At 38.2% G+C, this 21,944-nt stretch overlaps 1 protein-coding gene across 4 annotated transcripts in view; it reads right to left on the reverse strand.

Annotated features, from left to right (window-relative positions):
- PLCB2 (phospholipase C beta 2) overlaps positions 1-21,944 on the reverse strand; it is a 39,556-nt gene that overhangs the window by 15,116 nt on the left and 2,496 nt on the right. For 3 of the 4 annotated variants that reach the window (XM_051977074.1, XM_051977073.1, XM_051977071.1), the window contains exons 2-16: positions 14,609-14,686; positions 13,457-13,525; positions 12,285-12,425; positions 11,617-11,696; positions 11,392-11,445; positions 11,186-11,261; positions 5,623-5,723; positions 5,258-5,424; positions 4,804-4,950; positions 4,327-4,484; positions 4,014-4,096; positions 3,148-3,232; positions 2,443-2,605; positions 1,245-1,342; positions 895-991 (exon numbers count right to left, since the gene is read on the reverse strand). In XM_051977074.1, coding sequence (XP_051833034.1) covers positions 895-991; positions 1,245-1,342; positions 2,443-2,605; positions 3,148-3,232; positions 4,014-4,096; positions 4,327-4,484; positions 4,804-4,950; positions 5,258-5,424; positions 5,623-5,723; positions 11,186-11,261; positions 11,392-11,445; positions 11,617-11,696; positions 12,285-12,425; positions 13,457-13,525; positions 14,609-14,686 — 1,597 coding nt within the window. Of the gene's footprint in view, positions 1-894; positions 992-1,244; positions 1,343-2,258; positions 2,340-2,442; positions 2,606-3,147; positions 3,233-4,013; positions 4,097-4,326; positions 4,485-4,803; positions 4,951-5,257; positions 5,425-5,622; positions 5,724-11,185; positions 11,262-11,391; positions 11,446-11,616; positions 11,697-12,284; positions 12,426-13,456; positions 13,526-14,608; positions 14,687-21,944 lie in introns of all 4 variants that reach the window. The other variant, XM_051977075.1, reaches the window with a different exon arrangement.

The following is a 21,944-nucleotide window of genomic DNA, read 5'->3' on the forward strand; positions in this document are numbered from 1 at the left end:
TCAATAAGCATATTGGGCACCAACCACGAATTAGACACTGTGTTTAGGGCTGGAAGACTTGTATTTGAATCCTGCTTCAAACATTTATTAACTGTGTGTAACCCTACACAAGTCACTTAATGTCTTTTCGCCTCAGTTTAAAATGGAGGTAACACTAACCTCCCAGGAGTGTTTTGAGCATCAAATGAGAAAACATTTACAAAGTTCTTTGCACATCTTTAATATGGTGCTTTTTATTGTTGTTGTTATTAATAAATGATCCTATGACTTGTATTTATAATATTGTAGGTATACATAGAAGGAATGTTTCTGCATGTAGGCAGATGTCCCTATGTAGATTGAGTTGGTGGATCTCTCCTCTCAGGGATCACAGCATCTCAGGAAGTCAGCAGAAGGCTTAGAGTTTGGTCTAGCATCCTTCTACCAACCTACTAGTCCAGAGGAGTCTTACCATTGTTATAGCCTTGCTGTGGTTCCTAGTTCCTCAATCAAGGTCCCTCAGTTAAGAGTTAGAAGTAGATGGGGGTTTTTTGTTTGTTAGTTTAGGTTTTGGGATTTTGTTTTGTTTTGTTTTACAAATAGAGCCATCCTGATGCTGGGAAGCCGCAGAGGCCCATCTAGACTGGCACAAGGGGGCTCTGGACTGGAGAGGCAAAGAGGTCAGAATTATTGTCATTCAGTTAAGTTTCATGGCAGACTTCATAGTTTGAGCATTGGGGAATAGTATTGATCTCTCCCTTCCCTAATACAATGCTTCTCACTGTGGTTTTCTTCCCACCCCAAGTATCCCAGGGGCTTCTCCCTCCCCAGCCTCCTTGTTGTACACATCTCCCCCTCTCAAAGCCCCTCTCTCCCACTTCCCTGCATTCCCAAGCCTATCCCACTATCTCTTACGAGAGGAGAACTCGAAAGAAATGAATTTGGTAGGTTGGATGTAGTTGACCAGACTAGACATCTCTTCATATGCTGTCACCTCCAGGCCAGCTGTGCCCTGGTAAAAAAGACAGAGACTGGAGGAAGATGCAGAGAAGGGAGCAGGGAAGGCTCCCAGGAAGCAAAGATCCAGGCTTATAGAACTCAGTTGTCCTGAAATTCCCAACTCACCCCCTCCAGATTCTACTACCTAGGAGTTGAAAGCATGGGATTCCTGGGAGCTAGTTTCCAAGGAGGGGCCAGAAGGACAAAAAGCCTCTGGGTAAGTTGGAGAGAGAGGAATGCCTTTCTGCTTACTCTCTCATTCATACCTCATCAGATTGCATCTTCTTTATTTCCTCTTCATCCAAGTTACCTGATTCTTCCTCTTCTTCTTCCTCTAGCTCAGCTTCTTCTTCACCAACCCATACTGTTATAAGAATATCTTACATTTACATAGGACTTTAAGATTTGCATAGAGCTATACATACATGATTTCATTTGACCCTCACTGACAACCTGTGAGAATAGTGATGGTTGGGTTCCATTTTACAGGTGAGAAAACTGGAGTTCAAGGAGGCTAAATTATTTGCCGCAAATCTCAAAGCTAGCATACTTTGTGACTTGTACTAAGGCCTTGTATTGAGATCTTCTACGTTCCAATTTAGTACTTCCTCTTCTAATATGCCAGTGTCTTTTCAACATAACTTCATCAACATCAACATTTCTTTGGGGAAACTCATTCCCCATCCCACCTTGATGAACAAGAATCACATTTCATAATACCCCTTCCCCGGAATAAGCCCCCATTTGCAAAAGACAGAGACCAGTCCTTCCTGTCTCTGAGTCTCCCACTTTTTTAGGTTAAATATGTGCAATTCTTTTAAACATTTTTCTTTATTTGTCATGTTGTACAAGAAAAAAATCAGATCGATGAGAAAGAAAAAATAAGCAAACCAAAGCAATACTATGCTTCGATCCATATTCAGTCTCCATAGTTCTCTCTCTAGATGCAGAAGGCATTTTCCATCTCAAATTTAATGGAACTACCTTCAATCACCACATTATTGAGAAGAGCCAAATCTATCACAGTTGATCATAACATAATCTTGCTGTTACTGTTTATAATGTTTTCTTGGTTCTGTTCACTCAGTACCAATTCATGGAAGTCTTTTCAGGCTTTTCTGAAATCAGTCTGTTCATCATTTTTTATAGAACAATAATATTCCATTACCTTCATATACTATAACTTATTCAGCCACGAATCTTCCTCCTTAACACTTTTTGACTCCACATCCTCCCATCCCAACCGCACCGATCCCACCTACCCCTTCAAAGTTTCTCACCTATGTCCTCACCCATGGCTGGATTGGACTGGTTGAAGTCCTCTTTCTCTGTACATAGTTCCTTCTTGGGTGGAATGGGAGTTGGGGATTGATTCTTCTTACAGCCAGGAATCTCCCTTCTTAACATTCTACATCCTCCCATCCCAGTTGCACTGATCCTGCCCACACTTTCAAGGTTTCTCACCTGTGTCCTCACCCATAGCTGGATTGGGCTGACTGCAGTCCTCTGTCTCTGCACACAATTCCTTCTTGGGTGAAATGGGACCTGGGGATTGATTCTTCTTATTCTTGATAAGGATCTTACCCAGAAGGTCCTGAGGACTGGGGAGGGGGACTCCTGGCTTCAACTGAGAGATATGGAAGAGAGAGTGTCAAAGGTAAAAGTCACCTATCCTCCTCTCCTGCAGCAACTAGGTTTCAACACTGGACCTAGAGATATGCAGATCTGAGTTCAAATCCAGCCTCAAACATATACTAAATCCATGACCTTGGACAAGTCACTTAACCTCTATCTGCCTCAGTTTCCTCATCTGTAAAATGGGGGTATTAATAGTACCTCTCTCCTTGGGTTGTTATGAGGATAAAATAGGATAATATTTGAAAAGCACTTTACAAACCTTCAAGTTACATAAATGCTATCTAACCTAAGCTAGCTAAAATCCCCTGAATCATTTAGAATAGTATCCAAACTCCACATTTTCCTATAGAACTTAGGTATCTTGCAATCAACTACAATCTAGTCTTCCAATTGCTCTCCTTCCTTACAGTAGTCATTTGATCAATAACCTGTTATTAAGTGCCTACTATGTGCCAGGTACTTCCGTATGTACTATTGATACAAATACAAAGAGCAAAACAATCTCTATTCCAAGGACAGCATACTACTTACAGGGAACTTATCCAGGGGCTCAGTGAGGAGCATGTCCCCAAATATGGTCCGACAGTACTCTGCCATTTTGGCCTGTTGTCGGGGCCTGCCAGGAATATAGGTTGTAAGGTAAGAATGAAAGGAATACAGCAATCATCAATTGGGTAATAATTATGATATAAGAATACAATAGAATACTATTGTGTTATAAGAAATGATGAAAGAGATGGCTTCTGAAAAATCTGGGAAGATTCACAGTAAAGTGAGTAAAATCTGAACAATATATATAATAACATTTTAAAGATAAACCACTATAAAAAGTTTAATAACTCTAATCAATGCAATGACAAACTCTTTGTCCAAAATATGAAGTGTGTTACCCACCTACTGACAAAATTTTGACATCCAGCATGAGAGGTGACAGACTCAAGGCATAAATTTTTAGACATGGCCAATGTGAGAAACTGTTTTGTTTGACCATATGGGTTTGTTCTAAAGGCTTTTTTTTTTCATTTTTTCTTTTTCCAAGGAAGAAGGTAGAGGGGAGAAAAAATAAATGCTTTTTGATTAAAAAAAAAAACAGAAAAGAGTGAGGGGAAAACAGTAAATGGCCTAAGAGAGATGCTGCTTCTCATTTCCTACATGATTTCAGGAGGAGGAGAAGATGTGTCCCTGAGTCATTTTGCCTGCTTCTCTCCTTCCATTAGAATATAATAACCAGAATAGATTTTCTCAAAGGCTTCAGGGAGACCTGGGCAAGAAGGACTGGGAACTTATGGGAGCTTATGGGTTTTGAAGAAACTGAAGAGAGCTACATAAAGGGTGGATATAGAAGTGGGAGATTAGAAATGGAGGTAAGAATTTGAGAATCCAGGGAAGATACTCACGAATCCACATGGTTTTCAAAGGACAGAATGACAGGGTAGAGTGAGGTCTTAAAAGCACTCTCAGCAATAGCCTCTACTGCATCCTGGAGAAGGGGAATGTGTGTGATTAGAACTCTAGGGCTGCCCTTCACACAGCCCCTTTCCCTTCCCACTCCATGATCTACTCCCTCCCTGTCCCTCTGCAGGGTTTCCTTTTCTTAAAGTTCTAGATCTCAGTTCTTCTCCAAGCCCTCCCAGTTCTTAACCATAGATTATTTAGACCTTTCCCAGATCTCTGACCTTCCTTTCTTCTTCTCTTTCCCAATCATCCCACCTTAAATAAAATATCTGTGGTCATGGTGAAGCCATGGGTGATGATTGGCTCTTCCTCAGGAGGCTTTCCCTTCCAGCAGTCAAGCTCCACACAGCGGCAGCCAGAGAGCAACACCTGTCTGTACATCTCTGAGGACGAGGGTCCTGAGAACTGACCAGCTGGATGAGAGGATGGAGTAGGATTGGGGTTAAGTCCAGACAGATAGTTTTTTTTTTAATCTGAAATTCCATTAAATATATCCTTTTCATTTTATAGATAAAAAACTGAGGTGGAAAGAAGTGTCACACAGCTGCTAAGTGTCTGAGTTTCTCTTAGTGCTCTGGATTGTCAGTCAATATTATTTTATCTCACACACACACTCTTCAGGGGGAGGGGGCATATCTTCTAAATGCAGCATCCTAAGACAAAGCCCATTCACCTCACTATAGTTGTAGGAGAGCTATCAAAAAATCCTTACTCTGAGGTAAGGAACCTCACCTGTCAGGTAGGTGTTGTGGGAGGAATTGATGAAGTAGTGATTCAGAGGCTGGCTCATGTCCTGGTGCAGTATCAGCTTGTCGTGGGCTACTATGCTGTTCTCAGGACCACTCAAGAACCAAACCATGCCCTCTGGTGAGAGTTGACCTGAGGAAGAAGGAAGCGTCATTATTTGGAGAAAAGTATAGGAGCAGGGGCAGGGAGATGGGTTGCTAAGGCTTGTTCCCCACTGCTCAATAAAAAAGAAGGTTACCAGGAGATCTCACTGAGTTAGGGAGGGAGGGGAGAAGGTCTGGCTGTAGTTCAGGAAAATGACTGAAAAAGTGCCTAGGGACACAGAATAGGAGGAAAATAGAGTTGGAAACCTAGAGAAGTAGGAAATCCAGGAGTAAAAAAGGGTAAAAAGAAGGTCTAGGGTTAAAAAAAAGTTGTGGGTAAGAGTTTGGAGGCTCACCCCTCTGGATGTTGATGCCACTAGGCTCATACTTTTCAATGAGGCATTGTACTTGCTCAGGTCGGGCTGGTGGGAAGAGTAGGGAGTTGAGCCGGGCATCCCGCTGCTTTTGGTTAATGAACTTGGTCAGATGGTCCTTGGTCATGTAAGGCTTTGCTTTGGAATGACTGCATCCAAGTGGAAAAGGCAAATGTTAGATTCATAATCTCTAGGAATTCTGGGATGGCTCTGATAAGTTTCTGATCCAGTAATTGATATTTACCTTAGAAGGCCAGAACCTGCTAATCCTGCCTCTAAACCGATCCCAGCCCAGCCTTACCCTTCTCCCATAAACTATATCCTAGATCTATGCCCAGAAAACTCACTGAGAGGTAAAGATTTCATCAATTTCAGGTCGTGGACATAGATTCATGAGAAAACTCCTGTAGACAGGTTCAGGGAAATCCTCAGGGTTGATGGAATCATTCTAGGATTGGGAAGAGGAGGGGGAAAATAGGTTACCAACAGATTCCTACCAATTACTTCCCTTCAGAAACCTCCCTGCCCAAATGAGTTAGAAAACTGTTTACCCTTTGACCCAGCAATACTACTATTAGATCTTTTCCCCAAGATGACCAGGAAAAAAGGAAAATACTTTATATGAAAAATACCTTATGTGTCCTAAAACATTTATAGCAACTGTCTTTGTGTTCACAGAGAACTTGAAATTAAGGAATTTGATGGAATGCCCATCATTTGGGGAGTGGCTTATGATTGTAACAGAATACTACTACGCTACTAGAAATAATGAGCAGGTTGATTTTAGAAAAACAAGAAAAGACTTGCAGGAAATAATGAACAGCAAAATGAGCAGACACAAGAGAACACTATATACAGTAACATCAATATTGGTTGAAGGATAATTGTGAACTACTAAGTTACACTAAGTATTACAGATATTCAAATCAACCACAAAGGACCTATGAAGGAAGATACTATCCTCCTCCAGAGAAAGAACAGATAAATAGAAGTATGTGTAATATGGTTTTACATATATTTACATATCATTTTCTAATCATGGCATTTACTAGTACAGAGGAGGGAAAAAAATTTAAAACTGCATAGCAGCGAACAAAAAAAATCTCAGAAGAAAGCACAGAAAAGGAAGATAGCTTTGAAAACAATGAGCAATATATATTACATAATTTTTCCTTTTTTAATAAACAGTCTTATTAGCCATCATTTTATACCATGTAGCAATTTTTTTTATATTTTTATTATTAACATAGCTTTTTACTTACAAAACATATGCATGAGTAATTTTTCCACATTGACCCTTGCAAAACCTTCTGTTCCAACTTTTCCCTTCCTCCCCACCACCCCCTCTCTTAGATGGCAGGTAGTCCAATGCATGTTAAATATGTCAAAATCTCATTACATAGTTTTTAAAAAACTAACTATGAAATGGAGATTCAAGGCTTCATATTGAATCTTCTCTTTAGCTTGTGCTGCATACATGGAAATGGGAGATTTTGGGGTTTTTTATTTAACCTTAAAATGAATTTTTAAAAAATTTTAAGACAGAAAGAACCCCCACACACACATACTCCTGATCAATGCAGACACCAGGAACCAATTTAGGTTGGAAGAGGAAGAGGATTCCATTTCCAATCACTTAACAGATAGCTATTGAGCACCTATTATATTTGAGGCTCTTTGTTAATTTCTGAATAATGAAAGCAATAACAAGCCTCAGTGTTATTTGTATTTCTCAAAAATACTTTTTAAAAATAGATTTTTATTGTTTCCTTTTTGATTCCTTTCCTTCTTATCCAGAGAAACATTCCTATATGAATAATTTATTATTTTTATTTTTATTTATTTTTTGCTGAGGCAATTGGGGTTAAATGACTTGGCCAGGGTCACACAGCTACGAAGTATTAAGTATCTGAGGTCAGATTTGAACTCAGGTTCTCCTGACTGCAGGGCTGGTACTCTATCCACGGAGTCACCTAGCTGCCTCTTATATGAATACTTTTTAAAGAAAAAAGGGAAACTAAATACATTTTAAAATATGCCAATGTTCCATGTCCTGTATATCAGCCGCAGGCAGGGTAGGGAGGGAAATATCTACTTCCATTTCTTCTTTAAAGTTAACCTTCCCAAACTGTTTTTAACAATATTGTCCCAATTCCAATTCAATTTTGTGCAAGGCACAGTAAGCATTTATTAAATGCTAGACACTATGCCAAGCATCTTTCTGTCTGGGGTGGGTCCCAGCTAGTCTAGGACTGAGATTTACTTGTAGGAAAGAACTGAACAGGACTCTGCAAGGAGTAGATTCAGGTGGGCCAAAGCCCAGTCCCATGTACTGAGATTGATCCATAGGAAAGGGGAACAGTAGCTCCTTAGCTGAGTATGGCTGTTACAAAAACCTCAGTTTGAGCTTCCCTCCATCATTTGAAAAGCAACCAAAGAATCAGACAATAGCTGAGAAGTGAGCCAGGAAAGGAGCACCAGGTACCAGTGCTCTTTTGGGCAAGGCAAGGGCTTCTTGCTACTTTAGGGAATATTTCCATTGGAAGCCTGGAAGCTTGAACCTGCTCAGCAAGGTGCACGACGGTCAGGAGGGATACTTAGCACTTTGGACAGAGACATGTTTACAATTCACAGTGATTGGGCCAATAGGAAGGAGTCAAACACATGCCTAGTGATATCTAAACCCTGCAAAGTAAGTTTTCTAGCTATGGCGATTAAAGTTCGTGCAGGCTAAGTGACTTAGCCTTTTAAGAGTTGGAAGGGAACTCCCACCAATTATTTTCACTCTCCTATTTGTGAGAGAATTCAAGTTGAAGCTCAGAGATATTACTACTTTCCTAAAGTCATACATATACTAAATGACAAAACTAAGAGTAAAATCAGGGGTTTGCTAGAGCTAGTTAGAACCTGCTTCAGGAAACTGATGGTTAAATTCTCATGTGAGTATTTATTCATCAAAAAATCAGCACATGCTGCACAAATCAGAGTTTAATCCATTACTTTATTGATTGCCTGGTTTAAGAAAGTGATAGAGGAAATATTAATAATGTGGAATAAACTCAAAAGTTTGACATGTATCAAATATGGAAATACATTTAGAAGAATTGCATATATTTAAGCAATATTGGATTGCTTTCTATATCGGGGAGGGGAGAAAGAAGAGGAAGGAAGAGAAAAATTTGGAACACAAGGTTTTGCAAAGGTGAATGTTGAAAACTATCTTTGCATGCATTTGGAAAAATACTATTAAAATCTAAAAAAAGTTTGTCTTGTGTACGTTTTTTCCAGGATAGCTGGTTATTAAACACTTACCACAATTCCAAATCCAATTCTCTTTCCCCTGATTCTCTTTACCCAATTATATAGCTGATTATAGTCAGAATAAAAGCAAGAACCCAAGTTTTCCGATACCACATTACCTCTTGTTATGCCTCAGGACTTTCTCTATTAAGGATCTCTTCAATGTTGGGGGAATAGTGAGATTCCCCTGTAGTTGTTAACATAAAGAGAATACTAGTGGGTACCCAACACAGTGCTACATAGAATTGTAGGATATTGGAATTTTGAGAAGCAGCATAATAGAGTAGATAAAGAGCCACTGTTCAAATCCTGCTTGTGATATACTAGCATTGATGAAGTCACTTACTCTCATCATGAGCCTTCTCAGCTAGTTGTCCTTAAAATCATTCAATCAATAAGCACTTATTAAATACTTACTATGTGCCAGATTCTGGGGACCCAAATACAAAAAAAAAATGGACATTGTAGAGTAGTTGCAGATCTGAATTAGTGAATAAAATTCCCTTATTGAGACATTTCCTTCCCTGGGGAATTGAAGCAAGTAGAAATTAAGTGACTTGCCCAGGATCACAGAGCAAGGAATTGTTTTTGATTGCATTTGAATTCAGGGCTTCCTGATTCCCAGCCCAGTGCTCTATCCACTGAGCTACCAGCAGTTTTAAAATATTTTACTATTAAATGAATGTAAATCAATACATGCTATGTTCACATATTTTTTTTTGTTTTTTTTTTCTTCTGCGGCTTTTCCCTGTTATCTGATTTTTCTCTCTCAACATGATTCATAAAGAAATGTGTATTTTAAAAATTAATGCACATGGGCATGTATCATGAAAATAATTTGACTTTGTAAACTCCTTGAAACTATCTCAAGGATCCCCAAAAGCTCTGGACCACACTTTGATCTAGACCAGAGCTGTCAAACAGAGTGTCTAATGGGACTCACAAAACTCCCCTGTGTGCTTTGAATCACATTAAGATGTAATTCCTATGCTGTTTAGGTGTGTTGATTAATATGTGTGGTTTAGTGCCCTCCCCTATCCTGTTTCTCTTTGAGTCTGACATTACTAATCTGGACCAACTCTTATTACACATATAAGTAAGAACTGACACCAAACTTTGATCCTTAGATTCTTAGATCCTTCTCTATCAGCCGCACTACTTGAAAACATAACTCAAAGCATGTTTCCTAATGATAATAAAATCAGTATCTTTATATAAAAGGGAATAGGGTCTTGAATGGAAGTCAGGAAGCCCTGCATATTTTCAGCCTCAGTTTCCACATCTACAAATAGGGATAATAATAGAACCTTCCCTCACAGGATTGTTGTGAGGATCAAATAAGATAACACAGGGAAAGTGCATTGCATGTTTAAAAGAACAGCACATCTTTAACCTATATTGGATTGCTTACTGTCGTGAGGGTGGAGGAAGGAAAAAATTTGAACAAGGTTTTGAAAAAGTGATTGTTGAAAACTATCTTTGTGTGTATTTGAAATAATAAAATATTATTGGGGGGGAAGAAAGTGCATTGCAAATTTTATAGCATTTTTCTTTTTTTTAAATAATAGCTTTTTAGGGGCAGCTAGGTGGCACAATGGATAGAGCACCAGCCCTGAAGTCAGGAGGACCTGAGTTCAAATCTGATTTCAGACATTTACTACTTCCTAGATCTGTGACCCTGGACAAGTCACTTAACCCCAATTGCCTCAGTAAGAAGAAAAAAAAGGCAAATAATAATAATAGCCTTTTATTTTCAAAATATATGCAAAAATAGATTTCAACATTCACCCTTGCAAAACTTTATGTTTCAAGTTTTTCTCCCTCCCTTTCCCTACCCCTTCCCTAGACAGCAAGTAATCCAATATATGTTAAACATGTGTAATTCTTCTATATATATCTGCGCACAAGAAAAATCAAATCAAAAAGGGAAAAAATTAGAAAAGGGGAAAAAAGCAAACAAACAATAACAAAAAAGTGAAAAAACTATGTTGTGATCCACATTTAGTCCCAACAATCCTGATTCTGGATGAAGATGGCTCTCTCCATCACAAGTCTATTGGAATTGGCCTGAATCACCTAAATTTTGAAAATAGCTATGTCTATCACAACTGATCATCACATAATCTTCTTGTTACTATGTACAATGTTCTCTTGCTTCTACTCCACTTAATATCAGTTCATATAAGTCTAGTAATATCTTTTTATTTTATTATTATTATTGTTATTTTTGCTGAGGCAATTGGGGTTAAGTGACTTGCCCAGGGTCACACAGCTAGAAAGTGTTAAGCGTCTGGGGTCAGATTTGAACTCAGGTCCTCCTGACTTCAGGGCTGGTGCTCTATCCACTGCATCACCTAGCCGCTCACAGTAATATTTTTTAAAAGAATCATCATTATTATTATTTATAAGAATGAGAATTGAGAATTAGTAGAGAAAGATGAGGATGTTTCTGGTAAATTTTCAAAAGAAAGCTGGCTTCAATGTTCCTCCACAGGTTTTTCAATTTGAGGAGACCACTTATAATGTTGCCAGTCTGGGGTAAAGACAAAAAGTGATGAGGATGGGAGTAGAGTAAGAGAAAATGATATGGAGAGAGAAGTTCATACTCACTTTGCCCTTGGGAAGGTGACAGGCACTGAGAGCAGCCTCTACTCGTTTCCGGTCAGCAGGAAACATCTGGAAAAAACTGAAGGAAGAAGAGGCAGGGGAATGTACAAATTAAAGAAGGGGTCAAGAGGAGGAAAGTGGAGAAAAAAAGGAGAGAAGGAAGGTGGGAGTACCAGACCAAGAGAATGATGGCAATTTCTTGCACTCACTTCTTTACAGGGATCTTTCCTTCTGGATTGAGCTGCATCTTGAGTTTTACTAGGCTGGAGAGAGAGATCAATCAGTGAGGTCCAGTTCTTCAACCTTCCTTCCTCCTCTCCCTGCCCCAGCACACACATACACACTCTCTCTCTCTCTCTCCCCTTAGAAATTTAGCTATAAAAACTTGTAGGGAGTGATTGTTGACAGTGGGCAAAGGAAAGAGAATCACTCACATCTTATTCAGGAACTTGCTCCGGGGGGCATTGGCTGTTAATGGGTTTTTAGCCAAGGCCAGAACATCTTCAGCCCAATCCTGTGAAAGAGATGAGAGAGCAGGGTCCAGGACTCATATTAATCTCAACAGGATACTTCTTTCTCTGCTCTTTCCTTTGTACTGGATGACAGGCTCCCCTCATCTCCTTTGAGCTCTCATATTATATCCTCAGATATTTCTTTAGTAATTTTTTTGAGGCAATCAGAATTAAGTGACTTGCCCAGGGTCACACAACTGTTAAGTGTCTGAGGCTGGATTTGAACTCAGGTCTTCTTGATTCGAGGGCTGGAGCTTTGTCCATGGCTCTACTTAGCTACCCCTCTTTGCCACTTCTTGAACTCTCCTCCCATGGGGCTGTTAGAAGCTAGATGTCTAAAGTGGAGAGAGCACCAGTGGGAAACCTGAATTCAAATACATCTTCAGGCACTTAAAACTTACTAGCTATGTGACCCTGGGCAAGTCATTTAACCCCAATTGCCTCACTCAAAAATAAAAGAAATAAAAGACAATTGAAAAATAAAATTGTTTTTAAAAAGAAATAATTTTAAATTATTTTACATTATTTAATTTTTCAAAATATTTTCAAATTATTATCCTCCCCATCCTCCTCTCCACACACAGACATACCTTGCTGACATTCTCTTTGTAGGAGACAAAGTTATGGAAAGTCAGGTCCACCATGTCTGGGCCAGACACAACAGTCAGCGTCTTCAGCAAGAAGGTGTTGTCAGGGAAGTCCAAGTTGAATACCTCCCGAAGCTTCTGGGTCTGCAATAGACCCATTCAGGAGGGGTTTGAAGGGCAGGGGCAATAGCAAAGGAGGGGACAAGCTAGGAAATTATCCCCCACCCCACCCCTAACATCATTCCATTCTCTCGGCTCCCTCTCTCCAGATTTTCATTTACAGGAAACATCATGCCCATTTCAGGGGAGGGGTTAGGAGAAGAGGGAGAGTAGAATAGAGGAGGGAGGGTGTATAGCAGAAATAGAAGGGTAAAGGAATAAGAATGGGGGAAAGAGCTTTAAAAAAAAGGGAGGACAGATTGAGGGAGGTAGTAGTCACAAGGAGGAGGGAAGGTGGAGGTACCAAACAACACACCCCTCCAATCCTTCCTGAGAACCTTCTTCCTGCTCCCTCCTTCCTATCCTATCCTTGTCAAAAAGAAGGATTTAAGGGAGAACTGAGGCATCCAGTGAGGGAGAGGCTTACACAGGCTCTCAAGCTACTTTTGTGAGTCCTGCTTCCCCTTCCCCAAGGAGCAAGCTCACTGCTGCTTCTCCTCCTCCTAATTTCCCTACTGACTTTATCTGTACAACAAAGGTTTCCTATAAATATAAGTGAAACCTTATGTAGGCAGCAACCAGGAGACTCTGGTCAAGTCTGGGGAGCTTCAGGGGCAGGGTGGTTTACAGAAATGAACAAAATTCTAGTCATCTCTTTTCCTTCCCTGACTTTTCTCTCCCAGTTCTATGTTTTTCCTTTCCTTTTCTTTCTTTTTGGAAAAGGAAGAGAGGACAGCATCTGCCCAATGGCTTGAGGAAAGGCCAAAGACCCAAGAACAGTATAAGCAACAGAGAGCATATCGTTTTTAGCATCTGGCTCTAAATCTTGCTACCTAGCCCCTGGGAAATTCCCTTCTTGATCAGAATTCTTACATCCCAGCCCCAGCCTGCTCCAGGGTATGTCCCCCATCTACCCTGGAAATATGCTGATGAGTCAATTTCTTCTCTGTACCTTAACTTTGTGCCCTTCCCTTCCTTCTCTCCAAACCCAGCAAGACCCATACAGCCCTATTTACCTTGGGCATCTTAGCAAACTTCCCAAACCGAGTATCCCGAATACTGGTGATGTCCAGGAACTCCATCTCCTGAGATAATTAGGGTTTGAGAGTAAGATAGAGATAAAAATAAATGAGGTGGAGTTAAAGATGGGAGAGTGGGGCAGCCATAAACTATCAGAGGCCCTAAAAATGGTCTTTCTAATTTATCTTCCAGATAAGGTGTGCTTGACTATAGATGTTCAAAATTCTTTTTTTTTCTAGAAAAAGATGATATAGTTAGAGTAGACCATGGATCAGCCCTCCTTTTCTTCCTTTTTCCTCTTTTTAATTGCCATTTGATTCATCCTATCCTACTCCCCTCTTTCTTTCCTTTAGAACTGAGTAAAGAGCAGAACTCTGGCTCAGGACTGAGAAGATCCTGAGATCTGATCCAAGCTCAGTCACTAAATAGTGGTGATCTCAGCTTGTTCTTTTGTAAAAATGAAAGGCTCATACTCTAAATGATTTTTATTGCCTCCTCCCAACTCTAACATCTTACTGTTTGATTCATGTAGAGACCTAAGGAAGGAGAGCCTCGCCTTGGATCTCTGCACTCCATACTAGCTTCTCTTTTCCTCCCTTTAATCATCCTGGTGGAGCTGGCTCAAATCTTCCCTTTGTAGATTTTAGATTTTCCCAACATTTTGTTTATTAGATCACCAAAAACCCAGGTCTTTCCTCCCCAAGGATACTGGGGTCCAGGCAGTAGCAGCGACTAAATAGAAGAGGTGTGACACCTCAGTGTGTGTGTGTGTGTGTGTGTGTGTGTGTGTGTGTGTGTGTGTAGAATAATTGGGTGGTTAGGGCTGGGAGGGTGTGTAATTTTCCAGCTGTTCTTTGAGAGGACCCTAACTCCATGTTCAGAGGGAAGCAGAGCTGATCATCCGGGCATTGTCTTTGGGCCTAGGATCCAGCTCTGTCTGCCCAGAGGCAGGGGCTGGGGCAGTCCTGTTCCTCCTGTTCCAAGGGGAAGTCATGAGAGCTCGACCTTCTGCAGTTTGTTTCCCTCTGGGACTTTTCTCCTATACATACTTTTTTGAACTATTTCAGGAACTATCTTCTCTCTCTTCTGGTAGAATAAGTAAAAGACAAATAAAAGATAGATGGAAATGGGTTCAGGGCTACCCTCACCTTGCTTTGATATGTCCAGTACAAGTAATAGCCATTGGGATCCACTCGGAGGATGACTGGGGATGCCACAGAAGTCTCCTGTAGAGAAAAGAACTCAGATCTGTGATATAGCACCCATCTTCCTCCCCATCCCCATTTTATTCCTCTCCCCTTCTCTCTTCCTTAAGCCAAGCTGAATTGTTTCAAGGCAACCTCAGGTTTATTCTGAGCTCCAGATCTCTTTTAAAAAGAGGAGTCCTTACCTTACCAAAGTAAACCTCTCCCCATGCATCCTTGATCCCATCCTATCTTTTTTTTTTTAACAGAAGCAATCCTACTTTCTCTCTTCAAATGAGAGATTCCCTCTTCTCATCTAATCTGCCTCTCTTTTGGTACTTTCCCTGCTGCCCATAAACACTACCTTATCTCTCTCATCCTTAAAAAAACCTCATTTGATCTCAACATTCCCTCTAGCTATAGTACTATATCTCTCTTCCTTTTCTTAGCTAAACTCATTAAGAAAGCTGTCTAGCTCTAGGCTTTTAATTTTTGTCTTCTAACTCACTTCCAATCCCCCTGCAGTCTGACTTTGGACCTCATCCTTCACCTGAGACTGTTCTCTCCAAAGTTACTAGTGCTCTCTTAATTGCCATATCTCCTGGCCCTTTCTCAAAAGATCCTCATCTGTCTTAGTCTCTCTGCAACCCTCCATGCTGCAGATAACCTCTTTCTGTCAGATACTTTTGCCCTTAAGCCTTACCCAGGCATCCACAGCAGCTGCACAAGCAGAATTCCTTTTTTCCTTCCCAGCGCTCAGGATCTCAAAACCCTGCTCCCAGATCAATTCTTGTCTGTGGTAAGTGCCCCTAAATAGTGGGCTCTGCACTCCTGGGGAGTAATTAATGAGTAAGAGCCCTCCCCCCACCTTTTTTTCTGGCAGAAAGCAATGAGTTGTAAAGAATAAATAGGCATGAAGAAATTGTGAATTGTATTGTAAATATCACACTTACTATCTTTCCTAAAACATATATATCCCTCTACTGAACTTCCTTATTTTGATCCAGGAATTTCTAATCTCCTAGAGTAGTAATCCCTCACTGTCATTTTTGACTCCTCATTCACTACTCCCCCATACTCCATCAGTCACCAAATCTATTACGATAGCTTCCTACTTGGTCTCCATGCCTCCCATCTTCCCCCCAGCTTAGCCCATCTTCCACAAGGAAGATATTCCCAAACTTGGGTCTGGCCAAGTCACTCTCCTAGTTGAGAAACTCCAGTAGTCCTTATCGATTCCATAATCAAATATGATTTCATCTTCTTCTCATTCTTTTTAATTCCTATTTTTGTGGAAGTTTTATAATGTACATGATTATTTGTACTATAGAACACAATTAAAAATAAAGATAGGAATCAGATCTGAAATTTCATTGATATAATTGCAAATCTGTATCAGTGGTAGGTGTTTCATCATTTGGGAAATAGAGAATGAGAAACCTCCTTCTACCAAAGCAGATTTGAAACTCTTTTGTGGCTTATGGTGCTAGAATGCTTTCTGGGACACAGAGAGGGAAACTGGCCAGGATCACACAACTAGTGTATGTCTGACAGTCAAATCAGAGTCTCCCTAATTCCAGAGACAGCTCTCTATCCACTATGCAATGCTGTAAATGTATATAATTTAGAAATAGGTAAATATATACATAACATTATATATAATATATAATATAAATTATATAAACTGTTATTTATATATATAAATAATATGTAGCATTATATTATATACAATGTTATATATTATCTATAAATGATATAACATTTATATACAGTATTATACATGATATATAAATATGAATTTTTTCTTAACTGATAGGGATATGTTATCCAAAAAGTTTAAAGACTACAAGAAAAAAGTTCAAACCCCATTATTTGATACTCACAATCCCCTTTAGTCTTGTCCCTGTTTTTCTCTATATCTTTGTTTATATTATTCTTATAGAATACACAGATACATATGTATGTACACACACATATATGCAAATATAAATACACATATGTTTCAGTCTCCTCATCTGTAAAATGGGTATAATAATCGCACCCACCTTCCAGGATTGTTGTAAGGATGAAATGAGATAATAACTATAAAGCACTTAACACAGTACCTAGTATAATAGAAAGCATTATATAAATGTTAGCTGCTGTTATCATTATTATGCTACATATATAGAATACTGATGATACATATGCATATATAGAATGCTTCCAAGTTTGAAAAAAACAAACAACCTTTTTTTCCCCAGCTTCATAAAGTAGGAATTACAGTTATTACTATGCCCATTCTGCAGATAATGAAGTGACACCCTAGCTAGGTTAAATGATTTTTCTAGTCATAGGTAGTAGACACTGTGGAACTTGGCCAGACATCTATGCCAAGATCATGCGTGGCATCCTAGTCAATCACCAGTCTTCTTGAGTCTTGGTTTCCCAATGGATTCAGGAAAAGAAAATGAGATTGATTTCTTTGTATAACGTTGCCTCACTTAAATCCAATTAATTTGAAAGTCAAAAATCACCCATAACTATATAGATCCTTTTAAATAATAATAAAAAAAAAAGACTGAGCAACAATCAAAACAGTATAAAGGGAAAAAATTGAAGCTTTCTCTGATCTAGGAATCATTTTCACTAGAAAGTATGTTTAAGGAAATGTTTCCTTTTCCTGTTTGGAAGAGGTTGAAAAATTAATATTCTTTCCTTGGTTTTCCTCATTGTTTTCCACCCAAAAAAGGGAGTGGGCAAAGGAGGAGGGAATCTTATGTCATTAATACATATGTTAATTATAACACTTCAGAACAGCAAACTTTTTTAAAATATGAAATTTGCATATATTCCATATATATATATATTATATATATATATATATATATATGTATGTATGTAGAAGTCCCTGGTATCCATTAGTTTCCCTACCTCTAACTTCCTTCTTCAATAAGGAAAAGAAAAGCAATTGTATTAAATAGTCCCCATTTATCTGTCTTCATTTAGAGAATAAAAATGTTCCTTCAGTGTAGCAAAACCAGTAAAGTTTTGTCATATAATCAGATGTCACTAGAAATTCTTGTTCATGGGAGTTATATCATCACCATATTATTATATGTAGAAATACAATATGTAGGGATGTGGAATTTACATCCTGAAAGGGGTGAAATTTTCATGCATTGATTAAATTTTCTTTTCAAATGTACACATAAGCACAAAGCTTTGAGTCAACTGTGTGATATCTGTTGTGATCATTAAAATGCTGAACTATCTGAGAACATACTGCATATATAGGTATGCCACAGTTTTTGACATATAATTAATTGATTCGGTATTCATATATCTTCTCAAAGACATCAAAAATGAATGCTCTCAATTAAAAAAATTTTTTATGTCCTAGAATTTTTCTTTAGAAGTATTAATATTTCTCTGTTGGTGAAAATGGATTTGATGTCATAGAAATTTATTTTCTATTTTCTCACTGTGATCATAGTACAACAAAATGTGTTCTAAATTATCTTTTTTTGTCCACATGAAAACTTACAATGCATGAGCAGAATAAGGCAACCAGTTAAACTCAGAAATGAAAGGTGTTAAAATAATAAAATGGCCATTTTTGCTTATAGCAATAAAACGACCAAGTGCAATGGATTAATTTAATAAAATTATCTTTCAAAAACAGCTGTTATCAGTCATAAAATGTCCTAATCTAATGTATTTCTCTCTTTTGCTGTTGCATGTTACATTGGGTTTGATAAGTGATTCCAGAATTACAAAATGTACTGAGTTCAAAAGTCAGCGTAATATATTCTTATGTTTACAGATACTGTAAAATGCATGTTTTCCCTGAAAAGAAAGAAAAGGTAAAATAAAAAGAAAGTGCTGCTACTAAAAAGAAAGGAAGAAAGACAGACAGAAAGACAGACAGACAGACAGAAAGAAAGAAAGAAAGAAAGAAAGAAAGAAAGAAAGAAAGAAAGAAAGAAAGAAAGAAAGAAAGAAAGAAAAGATGAAAATAAAATCACAACAATAGTTGGTAAGCACTGAAGGTAGAATTTAACCTGAAGTTTTTCTGATTTCAAGTCCAGCATTCAATATGTTATATACTCCTTCTTCAAGTTCAATTCCAGCCCCACATCCTTTCTGAAGCATACTTGGATCATTTCAGCTTGGAAAAAAACTTCTTTTTCTGAATTCTTCTAGCACCCTTTGAAAGACCATTATCATCCTTTTATCTAAAAAACTCTAGTACCTTCCTATTACCTCCAGGATCAGATGTAAAATTTTCTATTTGGTGTTTATAATCTCATAATCTGATCTCTTGTAAATGATATAACTGATTGATGAGGCTATTTCTAGCCCTCAAGGAACATGGCCTTCAATCTTAGATGTTATTTCCACCCTGCTAGGAGACCTAGCTTCTTTTTAGAGTATAAACCAAATCCAATCTGGGCAAGTTCTTTCCTCAAGGAAATGAGTTCCTGTCCTTTTTATCCCTTTGTTAGAGTTTAGGGTGAACCAACTCATGAAGAAGAAAACTAACCAGAGAGGTTCAGATGGAGATGGATTCCCAGATCCAGATTTCTGGAGGCTGATGAATCTCATGATCAAACTATATAATTAACTAGGGAAGCTAAAGCCTACCTACTCATTAAATGTCCAATAATTAGGGTTGATTTTCACTTGTCAGGGACATTCCTTTTCAGAAAATTATTTAAGGTTTTACAATTCTCCACTGGGGATCTTTGGTTACCAACAGAAACCACTGACCGCCAGTTTATTGATTGCCAGCTAGCCTAATGAACAAATTGATTGTTAATTACCCAGAAACTCTCTCGGGATCTTTCATTTGTCTTACTACCTTTAGCGTTTTCTTACATTTCATTCCCCTCTACACACTCTGTGATCCCATGTAACTGGCCTTTTTTGCTGTCCCTCCCACATATGATGCTCCATTTCCTCATTCAGGGCATTTTCACCAACTGTCTCCCATGCCTGGGATGCACTCCTTCCTCATTTCTGCCCCCAGCTTCCCTCACTTCTTTTACTTTCTACAAGCAGCCCTTTCTGATACCAGTTCTTCAATTTACCCTAATATATCTTGTTGGTACACAGTTGTTTGCCTGTTGTCTCCTCTCCCCACCGTAGCCTATAAATTCCTTCAGAGCAAAAGCTCTCTAGGAGAGCTTTTACCTTTCTTTGTATCCCCAGAGCTTAATCCAAGGTAGGCATTTAATAAATACTTCTTGACTTCAAGTACTGTACCTATTTTCAAGGTGATGTAGAAAACTGATTGCATCTTGTACTTTGAGCAAAGTGACAAAAATACAGATTTCAACTTTGATGGGTCTTGTGCATGCAAGGGAAAACTTCCAAACAATTTTAGCTGTACATAAGTGGAATATCCAAAAGTGAACTTGCTTGGATGAGAGTGAATTTTCTTCACGAGAAGTCTGGATGGTCACTTGTTGGGGACATTGCAAAGGGGATTCCTGTTCAGGTATATATTGAACCAGAGGCCTACAAGGTCTCTTCCAATCCTGAGACTCAGTGATATTTAAATTTATTTTATTTCCTACATAAAACTATTTTGGAGGAAAGGGACAGAAGGAAGGAAAACCTAGTTGGGCAAGTAATTAATAATGTATATCTGGCAACAAATGTCCAGCAGCATTCGGGAAGCTTCCCGATTAGCTGAAAGTAAACCTGAGATTGAAGGACAAGTGATCTTGAACCAGGATATCCCAAGACAAAAATGCTAACATATACAAAACAAATACATATTTGCAAAAAAATATAAAATACAGATGAACAGAATAAAGAATTTTTATTTTTGTTGTTGTTCAGTTGTATTTGACGCTTGGTGACTCTATTTGGGGTTTTCTTGGCATAGATACTGGAATGGTTTGCCATTTCCTTATCCAGTTCATTTTAAAGATGAGGAAACTGAAGCAAAGAAGGTTAAGTGACTTGCTCAGAATCTCACAATTAGCAAATGTCTGAGGTTGGATTTGAACTCATGAAATGAGTCTTCCTGAATCCAAACTGAGTACTCTATTCACTGTACCACCTAATATAGAATAATTCAGTCTTAAAAAAAATAAATGAACAAGTTATGAATGCCACAAAAAACTCAAGCTCAGATGGATTTACAAATAAATTCTATCAATTATTCCAAAAACAGCTAACCCCACCACTACATGAATTATTTTGAAAATAGGAAAAATGCATTCTTCCAAACTTTCTATGAAACAATGTGGTCCTAATACCTAATACCTAATCTAGGAAAATTAAAACAGAGAATGAAAATCATATAGACCAATATCTCTAATGAATATTGATGTAAAACTATGTAAAAATTATTAACAGAAAGGCTACAATCAATGAATGATCTTTTCATAAGATAATTCACTATGACTATGTTGGAGTTCAGGGCTGGTTCAACCTTAAGAAAACAACAGATATAATGAACCATATTAATAACAAAAACAATTAAATGTGGAAAAGCTTTTGATAAAATATAACAGGTAGTTTTCTTAAAAACATAAGAAAGCATAGGAATAAATGAACCTTTCCTTAATATTGTTTTAAAAAAAAACATGAAAAACTTTTTTAAAATAGCTTTACCTGTAATGGAAAAATAATAGAGGCCTTTCCAAAATGATCTGGCATAAATGCCATCATTATTTTTTATTAAAATTCTGAACATCTATAGCAATAAGACAAGAAAAAGAAATTAAGGGAATAAGCACGGGCAAAGAGGAAACAAATCATTATTATTTGCATGAAAACAAAATGAGATAATATTTGTAAAGTGCTTTGCAAATCTTAAAGTATCATGCAAATGCTAGTTGTTATTGTTATTATCTATACCACTCATTGCCACTCAATATACTTCATATCTTTTAGTTATCTTTTTATGAATGTCCCCTCTTACCAGCTATATTGTAAACTGCTTGAGGGAATCATATGATCTCAGATTTAGAGCTCAAAAGACATCTAATTCCAACCCCCTCATTTTATGGATAAGGAAATTGAGATCAGGAAAAAGCTAAATGACTTGCCCAAGACCTACAAGTATAGTTATCCCTTCCACATCTCAAAATTATAAGTTTTGCAGAAGGCGCAAATGACAGTCAAAGTCCAGTGAGTGAAGCAGAACCTTTGACCAAATACTTAATCCAAATTTTACAATAAGGTACTATAACCACCCCATAAAAGAAAAAGAAAAAAAATCAGATTTCTTCTCAGGTATAAAGGGAAGGCCAAAAATTTTATACAGATTTTCCAGATTGAGGGGGCTCCGTTTCCTAACTTC

This window comes from Antechinus flavipes, chromosome 2 (genome assembly GCF_016432865.1).
Source record: "Antechinus flavipes isolate AdamAnt ecotype Samford, QLD, Australia chromosome 2, AdamAnt_v2, whole genome shotgun sequence".
In the NCBI taxonomy this organism is placed as follows: domain Eukaryota; kingdom Metazoa; phylum Chordata; class Mammalia; order Dasyuromorphia; family Dasyuridae; genus Antechinus; species Antechinus flavipes.